This window comes from Bombyx mandarina, chromosome 17, assembly GCF_030267445.1.
Source record: "Bombyx mandarina strain Sakado chromosome 17, ASM3026744v2".
Classification (NCBI taxonomy): Eukaryota; Metazoa; Arthropoda; class Insecta; order Lepidoptera; family Bombycidae; genus Bombyx; species Bombyx mandarina.
This window is the reverse complement of record NC_143223.1, coordinates 4989346-5016045: the sequence shown is the minus strand read 5'-3', so window position 1 is coordinate 5016045 and position 26700 is coordinate 4989346. Positions and strand designations below refer to the sequence as shown.

The following is a 26700-nucleotide window of genomic DNA, read 5'->3' as shown; positions in this document are numbered from 1 at the left end:
TTACTATAGGCGGGCCCTGCACGTTGTCCCTCTCGATACTCCCTCGCTCTCACATATCGAGGCGTCAGTGTGCCGTATCTCGCTGACGGGACACCAGCCGATCGTCATCGCATCCGTTTATCTCCCCCCGGACAAGCCCCTCCTGAGCAGTGACATCGAGTCACTGTTCGGCATGGGAGACTCTGTCATCCTGGCAGGCGATTTAAATTGCCACCACACTAGGTGGAACTGCCATCGTACAAACGTTAACGGTAGGCGTCTCGACGCGTTTATAGACGACCTCACCTTTGAAATAGTCGGTCCCCCAACTCCAACATGTTATCCGTATAACATCGCGCTCCGTCCGAGCACTATAGACCTGGCATTGCTTAGGAACGTAACTCTGCGCTTGCGTTCCATCGAAGCAATGTCAGAGCTCGACTCAGACCACCGACCTGTCGTTATGCAGCTCGGTCGCCCTCACAACCCAGTCACTGTTACGAGGACCATGGTGGATTGGAATAAGCTGGGCACGTGCCTAGCCGACGCCGCTCCGCCAATCCTCCCTTACGGCCCGGATTCGAATCCATCCCCCGAGGACACCGTCGAATCCATAAACATCATTACCGATCACATCTCTTCCGCGATCATTAGATCTTCTAAAGAAGTCGATGTGGAGGACAGCTTCCACCGCATCAGACTGTCCCCCGATCTTAGGAATCTCTTAAGAGTTAGGAACGCGGCAATCCGGGCCTACGATCGTCTTCCCACGCATTCAAACCGGATTCAGATGCGTCGTCTACAACGCGAAGTCCACTCCCGCTTAAGCGACGCGCGTAACGATAATTGGCATAGTTATTTAGAACAACTCGCGCCCTCCCACCAAGCATACTGGCGACTAGCTAGGACTCTCAAATCCGAAACTACCGCTACTATGCCTCCCCTCTTACGCCCTTCAGGCCAACCACCGGCATTCGATGACGATGACAAGGCTGAGCTGCTGGCCGATGCACTGCAAGAGCAGTGCACCACCAGCACTCAATACGCGGACCCCGAACACACCGAGTTAGTCGACAGGGAGGTCGAGCGCAGAGCTTCCCTGCCGCCCTCGGACGCGTTACCCCCCATTACCACGGACGAAGTTAGAGACGCGATCCACAACCTCCAACCTAGGAAGGCACCAGGCTCCGACGGCATCCACAACCGCGCGCTAAAATTTTTGCCAGTCCAACTGATAGCAATGTTGGCTACAATTTTAAATGCCGCTATGACGCACTGCATCTTTCCCGCGGTGTGGAAAGAAGCGGACGTTATCGGTATACATAAGCCGGGCAAACCGACAAACGAAACTTCTAGTTACCGTCCGATTAGTCTCCTCTCGACGATAGGAAAAATCTACGAACGGCTCCTTAGGAAACGCCTCTGGGATTTTGTTACCGCGAACAAAATTCTCATAGACGAACAGTTCGGATTCCGCTCTAAACACTCGTGCGTACAACAAGTGCACCGCCTCACGGAGCACATTCTGATAGGACTAAATAGGCGTAAACAAATCCCGACCGGCGCCCTCTTCTTCGACATCGCGAAGGCGTTCGACAAAGTCTGGCACAACGGTTTAATTTATAAACTGTACAACATGGGAGTGCCAGACAGACTCGTGCTCATCATACGAGACTTCTTGTCGAACCGTTCGTTTCGATATCGAGTAGAGGGAACTCGTTCTCGTCCCCGTCAACTGACCGCCGGAGTCCCGCAAGGCTCCGCGCTCTCCCCGTTATTATTTAGTTTGTATATCAATGATATACCCCGGTCTCCGGAGACCCATCTAGCGCTCTTCGCCGATGACACGGCTATCTACTACTCGTGTAGGAAGATGTCGCTGCTTCATCGGCGACTCCAGATCGCAGTAGCCACCATGGGACAGTGGTTCCGGAAGTGGCGAATAGACATCAACCCCACGAAAAGCGCAGCGGTGCTCTTCAAAAGGGGTCGCCCTCCGAACATCACTTCGAGCATCCCACTCCGTAGTAGGCGCGCAAACACCTCCGCCGTTAGTCCCATCACTCTCTTTGGCCAGCCCATACCGTGGGTCTCGAAGGTCAAATATCTAGGCGTCACCCTCGACAGAGGGATGACATTCCGTCCCCATATAAAAACGGTACGCGACCGCGCCGCGTTTATTCTAGGACGACTCTATCCAATGCTTTGTAGTCGAAGCAAACTGTCCCTCCGTAATAAGGTAACTCTCTACAAAACTTGTATACGCCCCGTCATGACGTATGCAAGCGTAGTGTTCGCTCACGCAGCCCGCACCAACTTGAAATCCCTTCAGGTTATTCAATCACGATTCTGCAGGATAGCCGTCGGAGCGCCTTGGTTCCTTAGGAATGTGGATCTCCACGACGACCTGGAGCTCGACTCTTTTAGTAAGTATCTACAGTCGGCATCGCTGCGCCATTTTGAGAAGGCGGCACGACATGAGAACCCTCTCATCGTAGCCGCTGGAAATTACATACCCGACCCAGTAGACCGAATGGTAAACCGTCGACGTCGCCCAAAGCACGTCATTACGGATCCTCCTGATCCATTAACGGTGCTTTTAGGCACCACAAGCACCGGTCACCGTCCTCGTCGAACCCGTCGCTTGCGACGAAGGGCTCGACGAGCGAACTAACCCATAGACACAGCCCACTGAGTTTCTCGCCGGATCTTCTCAGTGGGTCGCGTTTCCGATCCGGTGGTAGATTCAGCGAAGCACTGCTCTTGCTAGGGTCAGTGTTAGCAACTCTCCGGTTGAGCCCCGCGAGCTCACCTACTAACGTTAGGGTGAAGCTGAAGTAGCCTCTCAAGGCTATCAGCATAGGTAGGGAAAAAAAAAAAAAAAAATGAGATATAAGTTTTAGGGTCTCAAGTATAGTTACAGCGGCTGCCCCTCCCTTCAAACCGAAACGCATTACTGCTTCACGGTAGAAATAGGCTGGGTGGTGGTACCTACCCGTGCGGACTCCCAAGAGGTCCTACCACCAGTAAGTAAAATAATATGTACTTCGTAGGTGATGATGCTACTATTCAACTTACCAACCTAAAAAGATCTATTGTTTTTTATAAGGAGGGTTGATATGGAGCACACGGTCGATTGTAAGACCGTGAACCAATACGAGGGCGGCACTGAAAATTTCGGGAATTAACGAAGTGACACAACATTACTATTTAAAAATGTATTTATTGCTTTTAGAAGTATTCTCCGCGAAATTTGACACATTTTTCCATACGATGGAATCAATCATTGAAGCAACCATTCCATTCGGAAGTTGGGGTCTCCAAAATGGCCATTTTGTAGGCGTCCACAGCTTCTTCAGGTGATGAAAATCTCTGTCCACGCAATTTATTCTTTATTTTAGGGAAAGTATAGAAAACATTAGGGCTTAGGTCGGGGCTGTGCGGCGGATGGTCTAATAATTCTATGTTTTCTTGCTCTAAAAACTCTTCTGTTCTGTGCGCGGTGTCAGAACACGCATTGTCGTGATGGAGGATGATGCGGCGGTTGCAGTTCTCTTTACGGAGTTCAGAAACGACCTGTGGCAAATAAATGCTAGCATACCATTCTGCATTAACCGTTCTTTGTCCCTCAAGAGGAATAGTCGTAGCATGGCCGGTTTTGGAGACAAACGTGGCCACCATTTTTTTTGCAACACTCTGTGAACGAACAATTTTTGTTGGCTTTAACTCATTTTCGAACATCCAAACTCGTGACTGGTTTTTTGTTTCGGGTTCGTACGCGTATATCCAGGATTCGTCACCTGATACAATGTTGTATACAGCATTTGAGGATCCTGCGTGGAATCTTTCGAGAGTTCTGACGCACCAAGTAACGCGAGCCGCTTTTTGCTCTTCACAGAGCGAATGCGGTATCCATCGGGAAAACAACTTTTTTACACCGAATGCAAGATTATTTGTATTTGACTCATGCCAATGTCTAAAGTTGCCTGAATTTCGCGGTATGTCACATGTCGATCTTCCTCAATCAGCTTACGCACAGCATCAACGTTTTCTTGGGTGACTGCAGTTTTTGGACGACCTTGACGGGGATCATCACTGAGCTTGACACGTCCACGTTGAAACTCAGCAAACCAGCGATAAATTGTGGTTTTAGATGGGGCTTCATCACCAAATGCAGAAATCATCCGGTCAACACACTGTTTTTGTGTTAAACCACTTCGAAAGTCATAATAAATCATCGCTCTTGAAATTTCTCGAGTCAATTCCATTTTCTCAACGACTAAACAAGTTTGACAAAACCTCGTGACAAGACCGAGAATCTTTTTTTAAATAAATAAATGGTATTCGATTTTTAAAACCAAGGAGTTTTCAATTAAAAAGATTTTAATATGATAGGAACAGTGGAAATATTCCATTCCCGATACTTTTAGTGCAGCCTAGTACCGCATCGATTGAGAAAAGGGCAAGAAAATCTTCTTTGTAGATTTAGTCCAAAAGCTGTAGTCAACCGAGGATTACAGTCGTAACACCATAATAACAAACACAAGTGAAAAATCACTTTATTCGTAATCCCAAGAAAATTTCAAGACAATTCATTATTTTTATGTTGTTTTTATTCGAGACGATTTTGTTCACACGTTTCACGGATTTCAGCAGCGCTACGGGGGTGGGCTTAGTGCGATATTTATATATCGTACAAAGACTATATTCTATTTTTATTCTTTTCACACGGTCCGTCTTAATTTGGTGTTGGAGTAAGACGAAAAATCAAGTGAAATGCGGTCTTGTAAGTTTGGTTCGCAGCTCTTTCTCTATTGAGGTGCTGTCGAAATTGTCAGGTTTAACGTTTGATGTGGGTGTGCTGCTCAAGCAAAGCTGCTCACGTAGGATCTTACATTAAATACGGTATTTGCGCTCTTGAGATGTCTTCACATTTATTTTGTTTATTTAATAACGTGTCAACGTTTTTTTCAAAGCAGATGATATAGTGTTTCGATCGTAATAGAGTGGGGAGAAGTACGCTCATACCACATTGAATTTTTCAAACAATACAGCTGTTGTGGTGGCTTTTTTTATAATTTTACAGCGGCCCGCCCCGGCCCCGCTCGGGTTTTTAACAAAAATTTCAACGACGTTGTTTGTTTAAATAAAATAACACTTATTGCGGCCTAACTATAATAGTTAGACATATGCTGTCGCGACACTTTTTGTAAATAATAATGTGTTCTACAAAGTCGTAGTACATTATTTTATTCTATCATCAATAGTTTTCGCATGGCACGCGATGTAAAGTATATTTTAGGTAGGTTAGGTAGGTTTTTTTACAACTTGGGTTACATTATTGGAGTTTTGGTAAGGATCCCTAATTTTTTTCGATAAACATTATAGCCTATGTCACTCGGGAATAGTGTAGCTTCCAAACAGTGAGAGAATTTTTCAAATCGGTTCAGTAGTTTCGGAGCCTATTCAATATAAACAAACAAACAAATCTTTCCTCTTTATAATATTAATAAAATAAAATAATATAGATTACTTAGATCGCTCAACGAGATCAAAGTGCCCCACCAGACATGAAGTGATTGTCCCACTCTCTCAACAGCTTAGCTTGCTAGCTTCGCGGCAGAAATAATAATTTTATGTGTGATTTTTAATACAGTATCTCCATATACGATATATTGTATACAAGTTTTTTTCTATAGCCTAGTTCACAGTTAATTTCATGTGAAGAGGTTATCGGAGCCAATAGATACAACAAAATGATTATTTCCACTTACCTCGAGAGGTTAAGTTGAAAATTCAATTGTGTTATTTATGGGCTATTTTATTGATCTAAGTAAAAAAAGAAATAGTTTAAAAAAAAAAAACGCTTTTATAGAAAATCCATCTAAAAAATATAAAATAAATTTTAATAAATTTTAATTAAAAATAGTGTGAGAAAAAATGATTTTATTGTACAAAAAGCGTGGGGTGGTATCAGTAGTTAAGGGTTATTTTGATAATATCCTGAAAAGCACCTCACGCTTTTTTACAACAAAAAAAATATTTTTCTTATACTATTATTAATTAAAAAAAATTAAAATTTATTTTCTATTTTTTAGTTCAATTTTAATTTTTTTTAATTATTGAATTGTCATCGGTCCCTAATAAGTATGCCAAATTTAGGCCAAGTTGCCAAATGCCAAGTTAATCCGACGTTTTGAAGGGGGTCAAAATCATGTTCAAAGATTCCGTTACATAGTAACATACATACGTCTGAAGCTAATAAAAGCGTATTAAAACGCACTAAGTTTTTCAGTGAAAATATAAATAACAAATTGTGAATAGGAGCGTGTGCAGTAACGCCGATACCCGAGAACCTTCAAAAGGTTAAAGGTGCAGGCTAAACGCTTGGACAACTAACGAGGGGTCATCTGCATATCGAGCGTGCAACCCGAAACCCAATTGATGTCTACATCCATCGTACTCTTACACTGTACAGAGTCGTACCCGAGGCTATTTATAAATATTAAATTGTGTAAATCTACGGTCGAGGATCTTACGTACAATTGTATTAGTTTGTCTAGCTATTGATTCAAAGATACGGTTAATATATAATTTTCGAATAACTGTCACTAGTCCCATGTGGTTGATTCGTTGATCCGCATTTATCTCATTCACTCGCAGACTAAATCTTATAGATGTTTCTTTTTTGCTGCTGGTAGGACCTTTTGTGAGTCCGCGCGGGTAGGTACCAGCACCCTGCCTATTTCTCCCGTGAAGCAATAATACGTTTCGGTTTGAAGGGTGGGGCAGACGTTGTAACTATACTTGAGACCTTGGAACTTATAGTTCAAGGTGGGTGGCGCATTTACGTTGCAGATGTCTATGAGCTCCAGTAACCATTTAACACCAGGTGGGCTGTGAGCTCGTCCACCCATCTAAGCAATAAAAACATAAAAAAATATTTTAAGTGTCACCATTTCGTTTCGTTAGGTTTCAAATTACAGCTGTATTAAAAAACGTCATCATTTCAAGCCATTTAAAATAAAATAAAAAATATCTCCGAATTGTTGTAGCGTGTATTACATTTCTGAGCCCATACCTGTAGTATTCGGTGTGGTTGCATGCATCTACCATCAGATTACGGCTAGCCATCGTTGCCCTCATGCTATTAGTGTTTACCTAATGTTATTCCCAGTCAAAGTGTTATGTGTCATTGTCAGTTAGCTGGGCAATAATTAATAGACGCATTACAATAAAAGGTACATTTTATAATTTCTAAGAGAGAAAATATTTAATAATATTATGTGAGATAGATCTTATGCCATTGTGAAATATATTTAATTGATTTTGGTTAATGAATGAACGAATTAAGTCTACATACGATCATTGAAACATACCTAAAATTATCAAGACCAATCAAATAAAAAATATATATTTATTAAAAATAATTATCAGTTGAATACATTTAAATTATTCCATTCAACTGATACTTACTTCGAACCAAGTATTATTATTATATTATTATGATTAGTTAGTCCGCAAGTGAACCATGGTATAATGGTTCAAGTACCGACAGTCATAACGGTTTGTTAATGCCTTCAGGATGCTGTTAATGTGATGATCCTTAAAACATGCTGTTTTGACTTTTTAGTTCTTAGCTGGGTAATTTCTCTTCGGCCGGGACCGAATTTCCTACGAAGTTCTTAGGCCGTTTTTTTATTGGAACAAAGTTCCTTATGAGACGATGCGGAGGGGTACCCTAACCGGGAAAAACGTCCGTAACGTAAGACTTTTATTAGTAATGCACACAGTGTACGACTTAACTTTGTAATAACGTACAAGTTAGTAATGCACACAGTGTACGACTTAGCTTTGTAATAACGTACAAAAAATAACTTTTTATCATTCATTGACCACGATCTCAGAGCGTTCGTTTGCGCAATACACTAACTCTTATGCAAACAACCGTGAATGAAGTGTACCAGAATAAGTTCGCACGTTACCGAATGACCGTGGGTTGTTACGAAACCTCCCGTTTTATTTTCTTTATACCTCGAATAGAACTTAAAATTAATATTTTTATAATAAGGAACTTCGTTCCTATCCGGTGTCCCACGACACCACACATCTATAAGGCTATGCGTCATGATAATCGCCTTATCGTTGCCGCCGATGACTACTCCCCGAATCCTGATCACGCAGGAGCAAGTCACCGTCGTCGCCCTAGACACGTCCTTACGGATCCATCAGATCCAATAACTCTTGCATTAGATACCTTCAGCTCTAACACTAGGAGCAGGCTGAGGAACCCCGGTAACCGTACTCGTCGAATTCGACAAAGAGCTCGACGTGCAGCCTAACCCATGCATCAGCCCGCTGAGTTTCTCGCCGGATCTTCTCAGTGGGTCGCGATTCCGATCCGGTAGTAGATTCATTCGCGAAGCAACTGCTCTTGAGTTGTTAGGTCTCCTTCGGAGGCGCTCGGGCAGTTGTTAGCAAATCCCACCCCTCCTGGCTGAGCCTTTGCTCGCCCACCTGTCCTGGTGAAGCTGGAAAGGCCTCCGGGCCACCAGTAATCTCTCAATCATTAAAAAATAAATAAAAAAAACCACACATCTCTTTTTTATTTTATTATTTGAACATTGCAATAGTCACACTGCTGGATACGACTATACCGGGCGTTATGTCCTTTAGGCTACTACGAATTCAATTATTCCAAACAGATTGCACAAAAATAAGCATTGAAAAACCTTAAATGAATAACACAAAAATACTATGAATAATTTTACAACTCTAAAAGCATTAAAAGTAACAATTCTTAGTACATTATGTACAACGGGAGTAGGCACAAAATTTACATGAATATATTCGATAAATTGAAAGCTAGAGAGGGAACTAACTCGTTAGACACATTTCATTGCAACATTGCACAGAAATAACAAGATAACTGCTGGACGGGTAGCGGTACAATCACTAATAAAATTCAGCCACACAATTTCAAAATGTTTTTAATTTTATTTATGCTCTAGCTCTCTTCAAAGTACTTACCTAAGTTTGGCGAGCGTTGACTTCTACAGAGTACCTCCACTAATTTAATGCTTCATGGATTATCCCACATTTTCACTATTACTATCGTTAGTGTTTTTAGAGTAAATCCAACTATGGCTGATTATTTTTCTATAACATTGTATGAACGAGTTTAGGGCTCATCTATTTTATTTGATTTCTTAGAGAAATAGTTTGCTTGAGGAATTTGAACACTGGCATTATGACCTTGCCTATGTCGTACACACCGAGTGTCTTATCCTATAACCCGCGATGACTTTAAGCTTACCCTTGCGAGCCCCCAATAATTATTCCACAAGTATATATTGAATATTTTCAAGTGTAACGGAAAATCCATCGATGCAAGTGCAACGACTTATAATAATATTGTCACAGAAAATTCGCAAAACTCATTCGCTTGTATACAGAAAATATTTATAAGCTTTAGAGGGAAAGCGAATTATATGAATATATACAAAACTAACTGCAGTATGTATATGCTTTTTCTTTGTCAACATATCCTAGAGATGTCACATGTTCACAATGCCACACATTTCAGCGACTCTGACAATTTTCGCGGGCATGAACAAATTACCACTCACTTGGAAATCATAACTGTTCTTAGTTCCCTTTCAGACAAAGGTATACAATAATTCTAAAAATAAGTTTGTTTGACTGGGGATTTTGATGATTGTTGACAAAAAAGTGTTATAGAGTTCAGAATAAAACAAATAAATGTTTGATAACGGTGAATGTTTACTAAGGTAACGTTGTATCTGCATTCGTAACAGAAGATAGACATATGATCGAAGTAAAGAAAAGCAATTAAATTTAAAAAAAAATTCACATACAGCATCTACATCAACACTATGTTTTTTATTTATTTAAAATCTGGATGTTAACTGGAATGCTGTAGATAAATCGCGACAAATATAGAAAGGACATTTCTGGCACACACTTGCAAGCAGAATATTGAATTATTCAGACGGCTTACAGTATATTCTTCTTAAAATTGTTCTGGTCAGATATAAACCAAAATCTCTTCTTTCAATAATCACGGTGTGGCGTTTATGAACGCACATTTTTATGATGCGTAAGCCGGAACGCACGAGATGTGGGAAAAAGAATATAGTCTGTGACACGGGACCTTTTTACCGCCGAAAATTTAAAACGTAAAAATAATTTATAATGTGTTTAATAACTAATGTAATATAATTACTTAGAATTGTTTATGTCGCTGCAACAATAAAATTTATATTGTTTCAACTGTGGTGTTAATTACATAAAACACGACTGTACGGCGAAATAAAGAAGGGACTTTATATGAACTCCCTTAACGGCATCAGTTCCGATAGCGTCTAAAAATCCGCCTGTTTATTAAATTAAATTTCAGAGCTCAGATTGATGGTGGATTCGGAAAACAGTCACGTCGTAATCTCCGAGATTGTTTTGAGTAAAATCAGCGCGAGAAACTCAACGCAATCAACACCACAAATTTACTTCAAAAACAAATCCCCCGAAAATTTCGGGAGATCACAAATAAAACGGCTTTAAAATGAAAAGTAGGGTACTTTGAGAAGAATTGTAACCAACAAAATAATTACGCGAGACCCCTGGAAGCCTTTTAAGTAATAGAATTTAAACGAGGAAAATTATGAGACATAAAATTAATAAATGTGTCCCCGGCAATAGTCGCGATGAAAGTTCTGCTGCCGTATTTAGAGGACAAAATGATAGAGTGAGTTTGTAGGTAAATAATATGTAGATATATAATGTCTAACTAACAAGCTGCTTCTATGAAATGTAGGGCACGTATAAAATAAGTCCTTCTTCCAACGAGGCTTGAGGAGAGTATTAAGCGGTAGGGAGCGGTTTGGCCTTGCCCCTGGCATTGCTGAAGTACATGGGCGACGGTAATCACTCACCATCAGGTGGGCTGTATGCTCGTCTGCCTACAAGGGCAATAAAAAAAAATAGCTCATGTTCACGTATGACTTCCCAGACGAAGGAATCACATAACGGAAAAAAAAACAGAGCTTATACCTACTTAGAACCATTGCGCTGGATGACACAGCTTCCCAGACCGAAGCTTAAAAACGATTCCTATGATGAGACAATAGCTTGTTTTAGCCTCTGAAATTACTGATGTATGGGAACATAAGCGACAATAACCGCTAATTGTGTACAATGAATTCTGGTTCATCCACCACGGCAATACATTAACGAAAAAATGTTCAATCGTAGAATTTTCTCAAAGTAATTTTCCAGAGCGCTCTATAATATTCCAATCGGAACCTATAAATGAGTTAAAATGAAATACCATTCCTTTCAACAGAGTCGTGGAATCGTTTCTATTAGTTCGTTCAATTCGAGCCTACTTTGAAATTAGTACGTGAGGGTGCCCGGTTCGCCGTGGGCTTTTAAGACTCGACATTGGACCGAATCGAACGTTGAAATCAATCCTTTTGAAATCGAATTCTTTGTTTGTTTTGTTTTTGAGAAACATTTTATCGGTATCTAGAGTAATCTATCGTCGAAGATAAAATTATCAGTTGTTCGGCTCATAAAACCGTACGCGTATGCCACCATCACTTCACACAATTGGGGGAGGGGTGTGAGGAATTGTTTGAGATGATCCCACGGTTAGCAGCGGCTTGCCTCTGCCCTTGGCATAGCTGAAGTCCATGGGCGACGGTAACCACTCACCATCAGGTGGGCCATATGCTCGTCTGCCTACAAGGGTAATAAAAAAAAAATCTCGTTTTTACGCCACGTTTTAGCCCATAGACATCCACAACGTAAATGCGCCACCCACCTTGAGATACAAGTTCTAAGGTCTCAAGTATAGTTACAACGGCTGCCCCACCCTTCAAACCGAAACGCATTACTGCTTCACGGCAGAAATAGGCAGGGTGGTGGTACTTACCCGCGCGGACTCACAAACGTCCTACCACCAGTAATTACGCAAATTATAATTTTGCGGGTTTGATTTTTATTACACGATGTTATTCCTTCACCGTGGAAGTCAATCGTGAACATTTGTCGAGTACGTATTTCTTTAGAAAAATTGGTACCTGCCTGCGGGATTCGAACACCGGTGCATCGCTTCAACACGAATGCACCGGACGTCTTATCCGTTAGGCCACGACGACTACCTATTTACTGGTACCTATTTCTACCATAGCGGGTAGATAACGGTATACGATAAGTGTTACCCTAAATAAACAAAACAAAACAAAAAAGTAGTTTAATAGCTGTAGATTAATTAGTAAGAAAAAGTCATGAAGTCAAATGTGCCAAAGCAATGATAAGATAAGATAAGATGATACGTACATTTTCAATGCAAAAGCTCAATATGGGTCATTTGACCTATTATGGTATGTTTAGTATTAAAGTAGTTTAAAACAGATGAGTACTTATAAAGCATCGACAACTCATTATAATATAAATACAAATAAATATAAATACAAATATTTACTAACAATCACGCCACGTTAACTGGTCCCGTGCTAAGTTCGTAAAGAACTTGTGTTACAAGTACCAGATACCGGAAATAAATATAATATTTTTATTATACACATACACATATTTAATATACACCCATAACCCTGGAAAGACATTTCTATTTATCATACAAATATCTTTCCTTGGCGGGATTCGAACCCGCGACCCCCTTGTGTAGTGACCATGTCACTTACCACTACACCAGACGGCCGTTAAATAATAATAATAAGAATAATAAAAAATAATAATAATAAGAAATAAATAATAAGAATAAGCCCATTAATTAGTAGGTACTAGTGGTCGCCCAATAGTCGAAATTCAACCATAAATATTAATTTAAATTATAAGCTTAAACATTATTATGGTTCTATGGTCAAAGACTTTACTTCTTTGACCACAAATTTTGGCAAGGCTACACTATAGACATATAATATTAATCTATTCTCAATTTGACAACATACTTTAATAATAAACAAAAGAGTAGGTACGAGTATAATATGTTTAAGCGTGTGTGTGTCAAATACATGGTAGAGTATGCAATGTTTTTTTTATTGATTTAATGTATTCTTTATGCATATTTAAAAAAAATAGCATTCTGCACTCATTTTTATATAATAATATTCTCTATAAGTGTGGGAAGTTTCACACTCATCCGTCCACGCAATTTTCGGTAAAAAGGGGTATAAAGTTTTTAATTTACGTATTAATATACCTATATAGTTTTATATCAACACCTAAAACGTCACATTTCAAACACAAATCGCACTTTGAACATGAGCATACCTTAAGCGAATCATGATCGCTTAAATCCTAAAGACCAGATAGCGTTGTCGCCGTTAAATCCAGTTATGGTTCTAATTACATTGATTATTCTATCTTAGTACACACTAATACGGTATATTTTAGAAAGATATCATAGTATTATTAGTGTTAATAAATTAAATTACATCCATAAAATAAACATAGAAATCAGGGCTTATCATTTATTATTTATCCTTTACGCTACCAGTCCAAGAGTGAAGTCTTATCTAAGGTTGACCGTTCTTTACGATAATACTCTGACAATCTTTAATGGGCGACCGTCTAGCCGCGCTAATCTTCAGAGGTCAATGACTAATATGAAGGAAAGCAACGAAATTAATTTACATCTATATTTATAAAAGAAAGTCGTGTTAGTTACACCATTTATAACTCAAGAACGGCTGAACTGATTTGGCTGAAAATTGGTGAGGAGGTAGCTTAGAGCCAGGAGAAGGACATAGGATACTTTTTATCACATTCCCGTGGGACGTGACATAAAACGTGGTATAACAAAACGCAACTGATATGGAATAACAAAACGCAACTGACAGCTAAACGTTCTATGGTTAAATTTTGAAGTTGACCGGTTGATGTGTTTGAAACAAACCGTGTGGCGGAACAAAGCTCGTCGGGTCCGCTAGTAGGTAATAATAATAGGAATGTTGTAGTTAGCGCATTAAAAAAAGTCTCTTGTCAAAGTTATTTGAAACCTACGGCAATATGATTAAAATCATATTTACGTTTTAAGCTTGCGGTTATTATTTAATATTTCACTATTTTCGACGGTTCGAATACTTAGCAGTTTCTTCGTTACGGAATTGAATATTGTGCTAAGAAAAAAAGAAACCTTCAGATGTTAAAAAATATTATATTAGATTACATAAATGCTATATTTTACGCAATGTACACATTAAAACAAAAAAACAGTGGTAAACGCTTAGAGGAAATGAAGAGGTCACCATTTAAGGCTTTCTCGCAAAACGAAACGATGGTTTTAAATCAAATAAAAACTACCAAAGCACAGTATAGCGTACATAAAAAGTAAATGTTAATGTTATTGATTAAATAAATAGAATTTTACTTTATTAGTGTGTTATGTTTAAAAGTATTATCTTGTGATCAACGACACAAGTCCCATATTTATACTAGAATATCTACGTTCTGCGTCTAATGCACGAAAAAGGATCATTATTTGTACGTTTTTTTTTAAATAGGAATTTTTCAGGCAAATTAGTCGAACAAAAATTCGCTTTGTGTGCCACAGGGGTGGTTATATTCTTCAAAAACTTTATTTTAATGTCCAACATCGGGCCGAGACTCTCATTTCGCTAGGGAGTCGCTCAGTCTGTTCACACTAGAAGACGCATTTTTGTTTAGTAAAAATACTCTTTTATTTTATTGTTTAGGTTTGTGGACGAGCTCACGGCACACCTGGTGTTCAGTGGTTACCGGAGCCCATAGACATCTACAGCGTAAATTCCACCACCCACCTTGAGATATGAGTTCCAAGGTGAGACCATACCGTACCGTATAATTACAGCGGCTGCCCCACCCTTCCAATCGAAACGCATTACTGCTTCACGGCAGAAATAGTCGTACCTACGGGTACCTACCCGTGCGGACTCACAAGTGGTCCTACCACCAATAATTACGCAAATTATAATTTTGTGGGTTTGATTTCTATTGCACGATGTTATTTCTTCACCGTGGAAGTCAATCGAGAACATTTTTGTTAAGTACATATTTCATTAGAAAAAGTGGTACTTTGCCAGCGGGATTCGAACACCGGTGCTTTGCTAGATACAAATGCACCTGACGTCTTATCCTTTAGGCCACGACTACTTCAACTCTCAACAGATATATTTTTTATGATGATGTATTTCAAAGTCATGTTTGATTTTCATGGTTTTTTAAAGTCGTTTTTCCTTATACACTGTGTTATACGTAATATATTAAAATACGATTGATACTTTAACCTTTTATTTTTAGTTTATATTTTCCACGGGCCAAGCGTTGTAAATTTGCATGATTACTGCCTATGGGGCGGATTGTCTAACTTGCATGGAATAAGTATCAATATTCTGCTTATTTCTGGCGAGAAGCAGTCATGAGTTTTGATTTAAGTTGTCATGTCTTCAAGCTGAACTACTTAATACCAGACGGACCGCGACGTCGTCCATACACCAATACGTCCATACACCAAAGCTTGCGTAGAATTACGTTCGTTTGTTTATTCACTGACACCAGTAAGCAATTATTATTGAACAATCACATAAAAAAAAAGATTGAAATTTTCAAAAAATTACAAAAATTCGGCCCTTCTATATGAACAGGATTTACATCGAATTAGGCCAGGATTGTTTCAGCACAGCTTTCCAGGCAGATAGGGCGAGTTCATTAAACTCTTATCTCATTATTATGTTTAGCTGTTGCCGAAGCCCCAATCCCTTTGGCGGGGAAATGCGACAAAATGACTATTTAATTTTTAAAGCTCTACAAGCCTTAAGAACTTTTTCTCGTTTGCTCGGTATTGTTTAGTGATATCTCCGGCTTACTAGAGGAGTTTTGAGAGCGCACAAAGTTGGGAAAATTAACATTTTTGATAAAAATAAAATTATCAAATTTTGTTCCTTTATTGTCATATACGTAATAGGCAGCGGCTTCGCTCTGCCCCTGAGATTGCTGATGAGTGTCGGGAACCGCTCTTCATCAGATGGGCCGTGAGCATGCTCATTCATGTTTGCAATCTATATATATAAAAGAAAGTCGTGTTAGTTACTTCACTTATAACTCAAGAACGGCTGAACCGATTTAACTGAAAATTGGCAGGGAGGTAGTTTAGAGCCAGGAGAAGGACATAGGATACTTTTTATCCCGTTCGACATCATTCCCGTGTGACTTGACATTTAACGTCAGTCACTATAAAACGTGGTATAACAAAAAAGAATCAGACTTGGAATAACAAAATTGACGTATAATGACAGCTATGTAATGACGTATGGATGACAATTTGATATTTGTAAGAAATCAATAATAAAACTATTTCTATTAAATAAATAATTCACATTATTGCCCAATTGCCCATTCGTATAAACAGTGAAGTGAACTATAAAACTCGGTATGGTTGAAAATTTAAGTTTTTAGGTGAAGTGAAGTGTAATTAATAATGCCGCGACCAAGACGATCGAATCTTTCCCGACAAAGCCGTGATGCAAGAAGAATACGAAATACTGCAAATGAAAGGACTGAAGAAGAACAAGAAATTGCACGTGAACAGCGCCGCGATAGTATGGCTCGACTTCGTGCTTCTCAATCACGAGAGCAAAGTGAAGCAGCCCGTGAAACAGCTCGGTTGGCAATGCAGAATCGTCGAGCGAACAACAGAGGTCAACAAATAGATAATTTGCGACGCAGAACAAGATATTTATCAAGTGCTGATTTGAATCAAGCAGCGTTTCAATACGATTGCAGCAATGATTACAGCTTGCATCCTAGCGTTTGCATTGGGCAAATGGACGTAGTTTGCGAGTATTGTGGTGCATTAAAGTTTTCCGGAGAAACGCCTGGATTATGCTGCCTTAATGGTAAAGTGAAATTGCCATTGTTGACTCCGCCACCTGAGCCATTGTATTCATTGCTTTGTGGCGAAACACAAGAATCACGCCACTTTCTTGCAAATACTCAAAAATACAATGGTTGTTTCCAGATGACGTCATTTGGGGCAGATATTATCGAAGAACGGACGTCATCCTACTGTTACGCATTTGGCGGTGCATCTGGAGAATGGTCAACGAGTATATTTCACGGCTTCGAATGCTACGCAACGTGCTGAAACACCTCCAGCAACTACATTGACCAGTTTTTTTTCAATCTGCCAAAGCGATCAGTTTGCACGAACTTTGCTTTACTCGGAGATGCCACGTTATTATACTTGGAATGCTTCATCGAAGAATTTTCAAAGACGGAAGCAAGGCGATGCGGTTCCTGGGTATCCAGATGTGCGTTCTACTGATGCTCTTGGTCGTATGTATACAGTTCATCCAAAGAATAATGAATGTTTCTATTTGCGGTTGTTGCTAGTAAATGTGCGTGGGTCAACGTCATTTGAGTCACTACGAACTGTTAATGGTGTAATATTCCCAACATATCGTGCTGCATGTGAAGAATTGAAGTTATTAGAAAACGATAGTCATTGGGATACGACAATCGCTGAAGCCATTATCTCTGCATCTCCAAGTCAGATACGCACATTATTCGCTATCATAATTTCGACATGTTTTCCATCAAACCCATGTAACCTGTGGCACAAATACAAGGATAATATGTCAGAAGATATTTTACATCAAATTCGTGTCAGTTCCAGAAATCACGATATTGAGATGAATGAGGAGATACATAATCGTGCTTTACTCTTGATCGAAGATATGTGTTACCTCATGTGCGGTAATTTATTAATCAGGTTAGGAATGCCAGCACCATATCGTGAAATGAATGACGCATTTAATCGAGAATTGGAAAGGGAACGTGAATATGATCACCAGGAATTAGATTTAGTAGTTCAAACGAATGTACCCCTGTTGAATTACCAACAAAAGGAAGTTTATGATACTTTAATGAAGGCAATCGATGATGAAAATGGTGGTTTATATTTCCTAGATGCCCCTGGTGGAACTGGCAAGACATTCCTCATGTCATTAGTTTTAGCAACTGTTCGGGCGAGATTTAACATAGCGGTTGCAGTTGCTTCTTCTGGAATAGCAGCCACATTGTTAGAAGGATGCCGTACGGCTCATTCAGCATTCAAATTACCGTTAAATCTTCAAACTATTGAAGAACCAACGTGTAATATTGCAAAACACTCAGCAATGGCCAAAGTTTTAGCGGTATCGAAAATCATCATCTGGGACGAATGCACAATGGCGCATAAACGTGCATTAGAAGCACTTAACCGAACATTAAAAGATTTACGCAATGACTCGAGATGTTTTGGAGGAGCAATGATTTTACTTTCTGGCGATTTCCGCCAAATACTGCCAGTAATTCCAAGATCTACGGCTGCCGACGAAATAAACGCTTGCCTCAAATCGTCAAATCTATGGCGCCATGTGAAGAAACTGCAACTGACAACAAACATGAGAGTTACATTGCTTAATGATACATCTGCTGAAGATTTCTCGGAGCAATTGCTGACTATCGGTAATGGTCAAGTACCTGTCGATGAATCGAGCGGATTAATATCATTTCCAAATAATTTCTGTAATTTTGTCTCATCAAAAGACGAACTTATCAACAATGTATTTCCAGAAATTATTTCTAACTACAAAATTTAAGAATGGATGAGTGAGCGAGCAATTTTAGCGGCTAAGAATAAAGATGTAGATGACCTAAACTACATAATTCAAAATAAGATCATTGGAACAATGCATTCATTCAAATCTATTGACTGCGTCACAAATGAAGATGAAGCCACCAACTATCCAATTGAATTTTTAAACTCTTTGGACGTGCCTGGCTTACCACCGCACAATTTACGCCTAAAGGTTGGCTCCGTAGTAATCATGCTTCGAAACATAAACCAACCAAAACTGTGCAACGGTACGCGTTTGGTGGTTAGAAAATTGATGAACAATGTAATTTACGCTACGATAATGATAGGAAAATTCAAAGGTGAGGAAGTTCTCATTCCGAGGATACCGATGATCCCAACCGATATGCCGTTTGAATTTAAAAGACTTCAATTTCCGATACGTCTTGCATTTGCCATGACCATCAACAAATCACAAGGCCAATCCTTAAAAGTTTGTGGTTTAAATCTAGAACATTCATGTTTTTCCCATGGTCAATTATACGTGGCATGTTCACGGGTCGGAAGACCATCTGCGTTGTTTGTTTTTGCGCCTGATAATAAAACAAAAAATGTCGTGTATCACAAGGTACTTAAATGAAGAGCAACCTATGTACTAAAATACAGAAATAATTATGAATGATTGATGTAGAAATTTATTTTTTTTTGTATTTTTTCCAATAAAAAAAAAATCTGCTTATTTATTGACATTAAGGCGGAACAAAGTTCGCCGGGTCAGCTAGTAAAAATATAAAAAGTGGCTGGTATACATGCGCTAGCAACGTATTTCTTGAAAAATATATCTTGCGGGATTTAAGTCAAGGCATAATCGCGCCGCTTGTAATCTCACCACCTCAGTTTAACTGAGCAGTTTTAAAACAAAAGTTACTGAGATTCAATAGAAGACATGAAACAAAATTTGGCCACAAAACCAAGCCAGGTGGTGACGGCGTTTACTCAAAGCAGTTAATATTTAAGTACGCGTAGGCATTAACGATGTCATTACCATTTTATGTTACTTTTATTATTCTTTAAACATTTTTTTAAAGGGACTTTTAAATTAATTGAAATGTTCATATTCATTTATTTAGGCAAGCTTTTTTCTAGATAAATGAGTGTAGGCGTTATTAGAGCTCATTTACTGTACCGTAGTAAGTGAGTAGTAAGATAATTTTATCTCTTCATATTACAGCGCGAGAGTTCATAATTCATCATCAGCCTGTATATCTGCACTGGTGGAGAGCTTTTTCCATAGTCCACCACAAGGAACGGTCCTCCGTCTTCCGTAATCTCTTCCCGCATATCGTCACAATCGGTGTATTAGGTCGGAGGAGGGCTGCGTTTCCCGGTATCTCTTCTCCAGGCCAACGTCTGCCCCATCGGTTCTGCAACAACGCGATAAGTTTGCGGCAAAATAAGTAGGATACGACCCAATTTGCTAATTAAGAGGAATGAATAGTGGACCTTAGGTACGGAATGTACTTTAAAACTGAGACTTCAAATTAAGGTCTCAGATTGGGTAGTGGGATTTATGTTGTTGATGTCTATGGAATTCGGTAATCTCTTATAACCAGATTGGCCGTGAGCTGGTTCATCCATATAAGTAAGAAAAAACTGTAATAAGACAGACTCCAACGTCGGCACATTATCATCTCTAAGTGCTGTTTTTAATATATCGCTTTAGAAGAGCAAAGAAGTTCATGGTACAGACGGTATTTTATTCAATCTAAGTGTATCAGCAACATAATTATAATATTTCAGCTCGCTTTGAGAAGTGAGAGCGAAATCTCATCTGTATTTCACAACAGTTCCCCGCCGTCAAACTGACGTGTGAAGTGAAATAGGTGTATACACGTACGTTAGTAGAAATTCAAGTTCTTACGGATCCATCAGACTTAACCCATAAATCAGCCTGTTGAGTTTCTCGCCGAATCTTCACAGCGGGTCGTGATTCCGATCTGGTAGTAGATTCTTTCGCGAAGCAGCTACCCTCGGGGTGATAGGTCTCCTCCGGAGGCACTGGGCAGCTGTTGGCAAATCCCATCCCTCCTGTCTGAGTAATTACTCGCTCACCTGTCCTGGTGAAATTGGAAAGGCCCCTTGGCCATCAGTAATCTTTTTTTTTTTATATTGGTGCACAAAAAAAATACAATCATAGAAATTATAAGTTTAAAAATATTTAACATAACAATCTGGATTGCAATTCAGAACAGGGCATACAGAATAAAAAATTGACGACTGAACAGATGCCTAATTACTAAAATACCTTGTGTGTAAATATATTTATTATATACTAGCTGACCCGGCGAACTTTGTTCCGCCTTAATGTCAATAAATAAGCAGATTTTTTTTTTATTGGAAAAAATACAAAAAAAATTAAATTTCTACATCAATCATTCATAATTATTTCTGTATTTTAGTACATAGGTTGCTCTTCATTTAAGTACCTTGTGATACACGACATTTTTTGTTTTATTATCAGGCGCAAAAACAAACAACGCAGATGGTCTTCCGACCCGTGAACATGCCACGTATAATTGACCATGGGAAAAACATGAATGTTCTAGATTTAAACCACAAACTTTTAAGGATTGGCCTTGTGATTTGTTGATGGTCATGGCAAATGCAAGACGTATCGGAAATTGAAGTCTTTTAAATTCAAACGGCATATCGGTTGGGATCATCGGTATCCTCGGAATGAGAACTTCCTCACCTTTGAATTTTCCTATCATTATCGTAGCGTAAATTACATTGTTCATCAATTTTCTAACCACCAAACGCGTACCGTTGCACAGTTTTGGTTGGTTTATGTTTCGAAGCATGATTACTACGGAGCCAACCTTTAGGCGTAAATTGTGCGGTGGTAAGCCAGGCACGTCCAAAGAGTTTAAAAATTCAATTGGATAGTTGGTGGCTTCATCTTCATTTGTGACGCAGTCAATAGATTTGAATGAATGCATTGTTCCAATGATCTTATTTTGAATTATGTAGTTTAGGTCATCTACATCTTTATTCTTAGCCGCTAAAATTGCTCGCTCACTCATCCATTCTTAAATTTTGTAGTTAGAAATAATTTCTGGAAATACATTGTTGATAAGTTCGTCTTTTGATGAGACAAAATTACAGAAATTATTTGGAAATGATATTAATCCGCTCGATTCATCGACAGGTACTTGACCATTACCGATAGTCAGCAATTGCTCCGAGAAATCTTCAGCAGATGTATCATTAAGCAATGTAACTCTCATGTTTGTTGTCAGTTGCAGTTTCTTCACATGGCGCCATAGATTTGACGATTTGAGGCAAGCGTTTATTTCGTCGGCAGCCGTAGATCTTGGAATTACTGGCAGTATTTGGCGGAAATCGCCAGAAAGTAAAATCATTGCTCCTCCAAAACATCTCGAGTCATTGCGTAAATCTTTTAATGTTCGGTTAAGTGCTTCTAATGCACGTTTATGCGCCATTGTGCATTCGTCCCAGATGATGATTTTCGATACCGCTAAAACTTTGGCCATTGCTGAGTGTTTTGCAATATTACACGTTGGTTCTTCAATAGTTTGAAGATTTAACGGTAATTTGAATGCTGAATGAGCCGTACGGCATCCTTCTAACAATGTGGCTGCTATTCCAGAAGAAGCAACTGCAACCGCTATGTTAAATCTCGCCCGAACAGTTGCTAAAACTAATGACATGAGGAATGTCTTGCCAGTTCCACCAGGGGCATCTAGGAAATATAAACCACCATTTTCATCATCGATTGCCTTCATTAAAGTATCATAAACTTCCTTTTGTTGGTAATTCAACAGGGGTACATTCGTTTGAACTACTAAATCTAATTCCTGGTGATCATATTCACGTTCCCTTTCCAATTCTCGATTAAATGCGTCATTCATTTCACGATATGGTGCTGGCATTCCTAACCTGATTAATAAATTACCGCACATGAGGTAACACATATCTTCGATCAAGAGTAAAGCACGATTATGTATCTCCTCATTCATCTCAATATCGTGATTTCTGGAACTGACACGAATTTGATGTAAAATATCTTCTGACATATTATCCTTGTATTTGTGCCACAGGTTACATGGGTTTGATGGAAAACATGTCGAAATTATGATAGCGAATAATGTGCGTATCTGACTTGGAGATGCAGAGATAATGGCTTCAGCGATTGTCGTATCCCAATGACTATCGTTTTCTAATAACTTCAATTCTTCACATGCAGCACGATATGTTGGGAATATTACACCATTAACAGTTCGTAGTGACTCAAATGACGTTGACCCACGCACATTTACTAGCAACAACCGCAAATAGAAACATTCATTATTCTTTGGATGAACTGTATACATACGACCAAGAGCATCAGTAGAACGCACATCTGGATACCCAGGAACCGCATCGCCTTGCTTCCGTCTTTGAAAATTCTTCGATGAAGCATTCCAAGTATAATAACGTGGCATCTCCGAGTAAAGCAAAGTTCGTGCAAACTGATCGCTTTGGCAGATTGAAAAAAAACTGGTCAATGTAGTTGCTGGAGGTGTTTCAGCACGTTGCGTAGCATTCGAAGCCGTGAAATATACTCGTTGACCATTCTCCAGATGCACCGCCAAATGCGTAACAGTAGGATGACGTCCGTTCTTCGATAATATCTGCCCCAAATGACGTCATCTGGAAACAACCATTGTATTTTTGAGTATTTGCAAGAAAGTGGCGTGATTCTTGTGTTTCGCCACAAAGCAATGAATACAATGGCTCAGGTGGCGGAGTCAACAATGGCAATTTCACTTTACCATTAAGGCAGCATAATCCAGGCGTTTCTCCGGAAAACTTTAATGCACCACAATACTCGCAAACTACGTCCATTTGCCCAATGCAAACGCTAGGATGCAAGCTGTAATCATTGCTGCAATCGTATTGAAACGCTGCTCGATTCAAATCAGCACTTGATAAATATCTTGTTCTGCGTCGCAAATTATCTATTTGTTGACCTCTGTTGTTCGCTCGACGATTCTGCATTGCCAACCGAGCTGTTTCACGGGCTGCTTCACTTTGCTCTCGTGATTGAGAAGCACGAAGTCGAGCCATACTATCGCGGCGCTGTTCACGTGCAATTTCTTGTTCTTCTTCAGTCCTTTCATTTGCAGTATTTCGTATTCTTCTTGCATCACGGCTTTGTCGGGAAAGATTCGATCGTCTTGGTCGCGGCATTATTAATTACACTTCACTTCACCTAAAAACTTAAATTTTCAACCATACCGAGTTTTATAGTTCACTTCACTGTTTATACGAATGGGCAATTGGGCAATAATGTGAATTATTTATTTAATAGAAATAGTTTTATTATTGATTTCTTACAAATATCAAATTGTCATCCATACGTCATTACATAGCTGTCATTATACGTCAATTTTGTTATTCCAAGTCTGATTCTTTTTTGTTATACCACGTTTTATAGTGACTGACGTTAAATGTCAAGTCACACGGGAATGATGTCGAACGGGATAAAAAGTATCCTATGTCCTTCTCCTGGCTCTAAACTACCTCCCTGCCAATTTTCAGTTAAATCGGTTCAGCCGTTCTTGAGTTATAAGTGAAGTAACTAACACGACTTTCTTTTATATATATAGATGTAACAGACACAGACACACACACACACACACACACACACAAACACGCGCGCGCGCACGCACACACATTCACGCTTATGTAAGTTTAAAAAAAATTGAAGCTGAAAGCGAAGGTTTTGTCAAGAGATGTACAAGTACTAAGTCATTTATCGTTATAATAAAGCCCACAAAAACACATAAAACACCAACGCCATTTGCTTAGGGCATTTTTCTTAATAAATTATTCAACCACATCCGGGCGTCGAAAGGGTCTTTTGTGTTACTATTTTTCTCTACAGTATAAAGAGCGATCGTTAACTATTCACGTCGCCGCCATAAAGGGTTAAAGGCTGGTGTTTGTGTAGGCTTCCTGGACTTGACACTGCCTGAAAATTCTCGAAAAAATGAATTTAAAGTTAGCAGAAAAATACCCGTTTGTGAAACCGTATATTTTGTACACACACATACGAGTATACATAAGATCATTTTAGTCATATATAGAATAATTCGAATTATGAAACGAGAAATTGATAAATTACTAATAAAAGGTTCAGTTTTGATTGGTATGTATTGTATATAACTATTTATTTAACAATTCTTATTATTATAAATTAGGGAACGAAGAGAGTAATTAAATTGCAAAGCTTTGGTGGAACAGCATTTTATCAGCTTCTTTAATGATTGAATTGAATGCTTTTTAAGTTTTTATACGCAAAATATTTTTGTTATTTACATTGCGTGATATCAATTTACCACATTGTAAATGCAGTTTCTACTTCATTGCTCCATAAATATTGTTTGGGCATTTACAAAAAGTATTTTACAACAAAACATCCTTCTTTCAGGTTACTTAAAATGATGAGTTTGTTTGAAACTCCATTTTGAAATGAAATGTTCAACAAATATTTGAAATTAAAAACCTCCGATTGAAAATCTGATATTTTTAGTTTTAAAACAAATACAGTTTAAATAAATTGATATAAAATAATTGAATGCGCGATCAGTTCAGTGCGGCGATGCGTTACAATTTTGTTTGCTTTTCAAAAATTCGATCTATCAAAATGTATGTTTAATAGAAAAAATGTTTAAATTTTATTTTCATAATGTATTTACATTGAAATAACCTTTTTAATATTATAAGTGAGGATTTTTAGTTCACCATTCGTTTGCTTAAAATTAATAGTAACCAATATAAATAAAAACTTATTTCAAGATAAGATTTTAAAAAAAGCATTCTAATTGGTTCCACCAAATAGTGTTTTAGACATAACTTTGGACAATTGCACATACTAATTAAGTATTTTTCGATTTTACTAAACCTAAAGAAATATTCTTATTTATCTAATATAATTGAAAACTCTCAAAAGAGCCAATTCGAACATTTCAATTTGTAAATTCTAAGCGATGTTTGTTTGTACTAAATCAATCGTAAAGTTTGCAAAAACAGGTTTGATTAGTTTCAATAAAACTAATTTTAATCTCTACAAACCAAAAAGGTAAATACAAATATTAATATAATCGGAAAAACTTCTTATTGAGACCAATGACTTCTAACTGTTGAAATATATTTTATAAAAACGATTTCTAAGAAATATAAATTATACTATCTGATTAATTGGAAGAGGATTTCGAAAATCTAAGCTGTATTTCGGTTTAAGCAATTAGGTTAATTGGTTTTTTCCGGATATCCCCAACCAACAACGAAATATTATTTCTAATCGTAAATATATTGTTCGCATAGAAACTGTAAAATATTATTTTATAATGAATATTAAACGTAATTAGTTATGTTATATAGTAAAATAAAAACTTCATAATAAAATTCACTCGTAAATGGCTAATGACTTTTATATCGCAGTATCTCTTTATATACATATATGTATATCGTGAAGCAGTAATGCGTTTCGGTTTGAAAGGTGGGGCGGGGCAACCATTGTATTGTAAAAACTGAGGAGACTTTAGAACTCATATATAAAGGTGGGTGGCGGCATTTACGTTGTCGATGTCGGTGGGCTCCGCTGACCACTTAACGCCAGGTTGGCCGTAAGCTCGTCCACCCATCTAAGCAATAAATTAAAAACACGTAATTTATTTAATTAGGTATACAGTGATTCTTCTTCTCAGTCGTATGCACTCTTGGCAGAGTGGTTGTGGTCATCACTTTGGTTGGTGGTGCGCTTCACCAGACGTCGCCATTCCTCGCGTACCGCGGCCCTTCTTGTGCACTCGCTAACGGGACCGTTTAGAGCTGCCTTTATTTGGTCGGTCCATCGTAACGGTGATCTGCCGCGCGGTCTTGTACCCTCTATCATGCCCTGCACCACAAGGCGCTCAACTGAGTCGTCACCCCGCCGCGACACATGCCCGAAGAAAGTGAGAATGCGACCCTGAACGATGGAGGATAGTCGCTGCTTGATGCCGAGTTCCTGTAGA

The 26700-nt window shown here is 38.8% G+C and overlaps 2 protein-coding genes and 1 pseudogene across 2 annotated transcripts; 2 read left to right on the top strand and 1 right to left on the bottom strand.

Annotated features, from left to right (window-relative positions):
- The window catches only part of LOC149501109 (uncharacterized), a 43608-nt pseudogene extending 27399 nt beyond the window's left edge, over positions 1-16209 (top strand).
- A 1424-nt stretch (positions 16210-17633) lies between these two features.
- Positions 17634-18641, top strand: LOC149501108 (uncharacterized). Its single transcript, XM_089734451.1, has one exon. The coding sequence runs from the start codon at positions 17634-17636 to the stop codon at positions 18639-18641; it is 1008 nt and encodes a 335-aa protein (XP_089590577.1).
- A 3064-nt stretch (positions 18642-21705) lies between these two features.
- Positions 21706-22713, bottom strand: LOC149501107 (uncharacterized). The gene has a single exon (XM_089734450.1). It carries the CDS (start codon positions 22711-22713, stop codon positions 21706-21708), a length of 1008 nt encoding a protein of 335 aa, XP_089590576.1.
- Positions 22714-26700: the final 3987 nt, after the last annotated feature.

Excerpts from the sequence above, each read along its gene's own strand:
- LOC149501108 (XM_089734451.1), top strand. The coding sequence starts at position 17,634 with ATGTCAGAAGATATTTTACATCAAATTCGTGTCAGTTCCAGAAATCAC.
- LOC149501107 (XM_089734450.1), bottom strand. The coding sequence starts at position 22,713 with ATGTCAGAAGATATTTTACATCAAATTCGTGTCAGTTCCAGAAATCAC.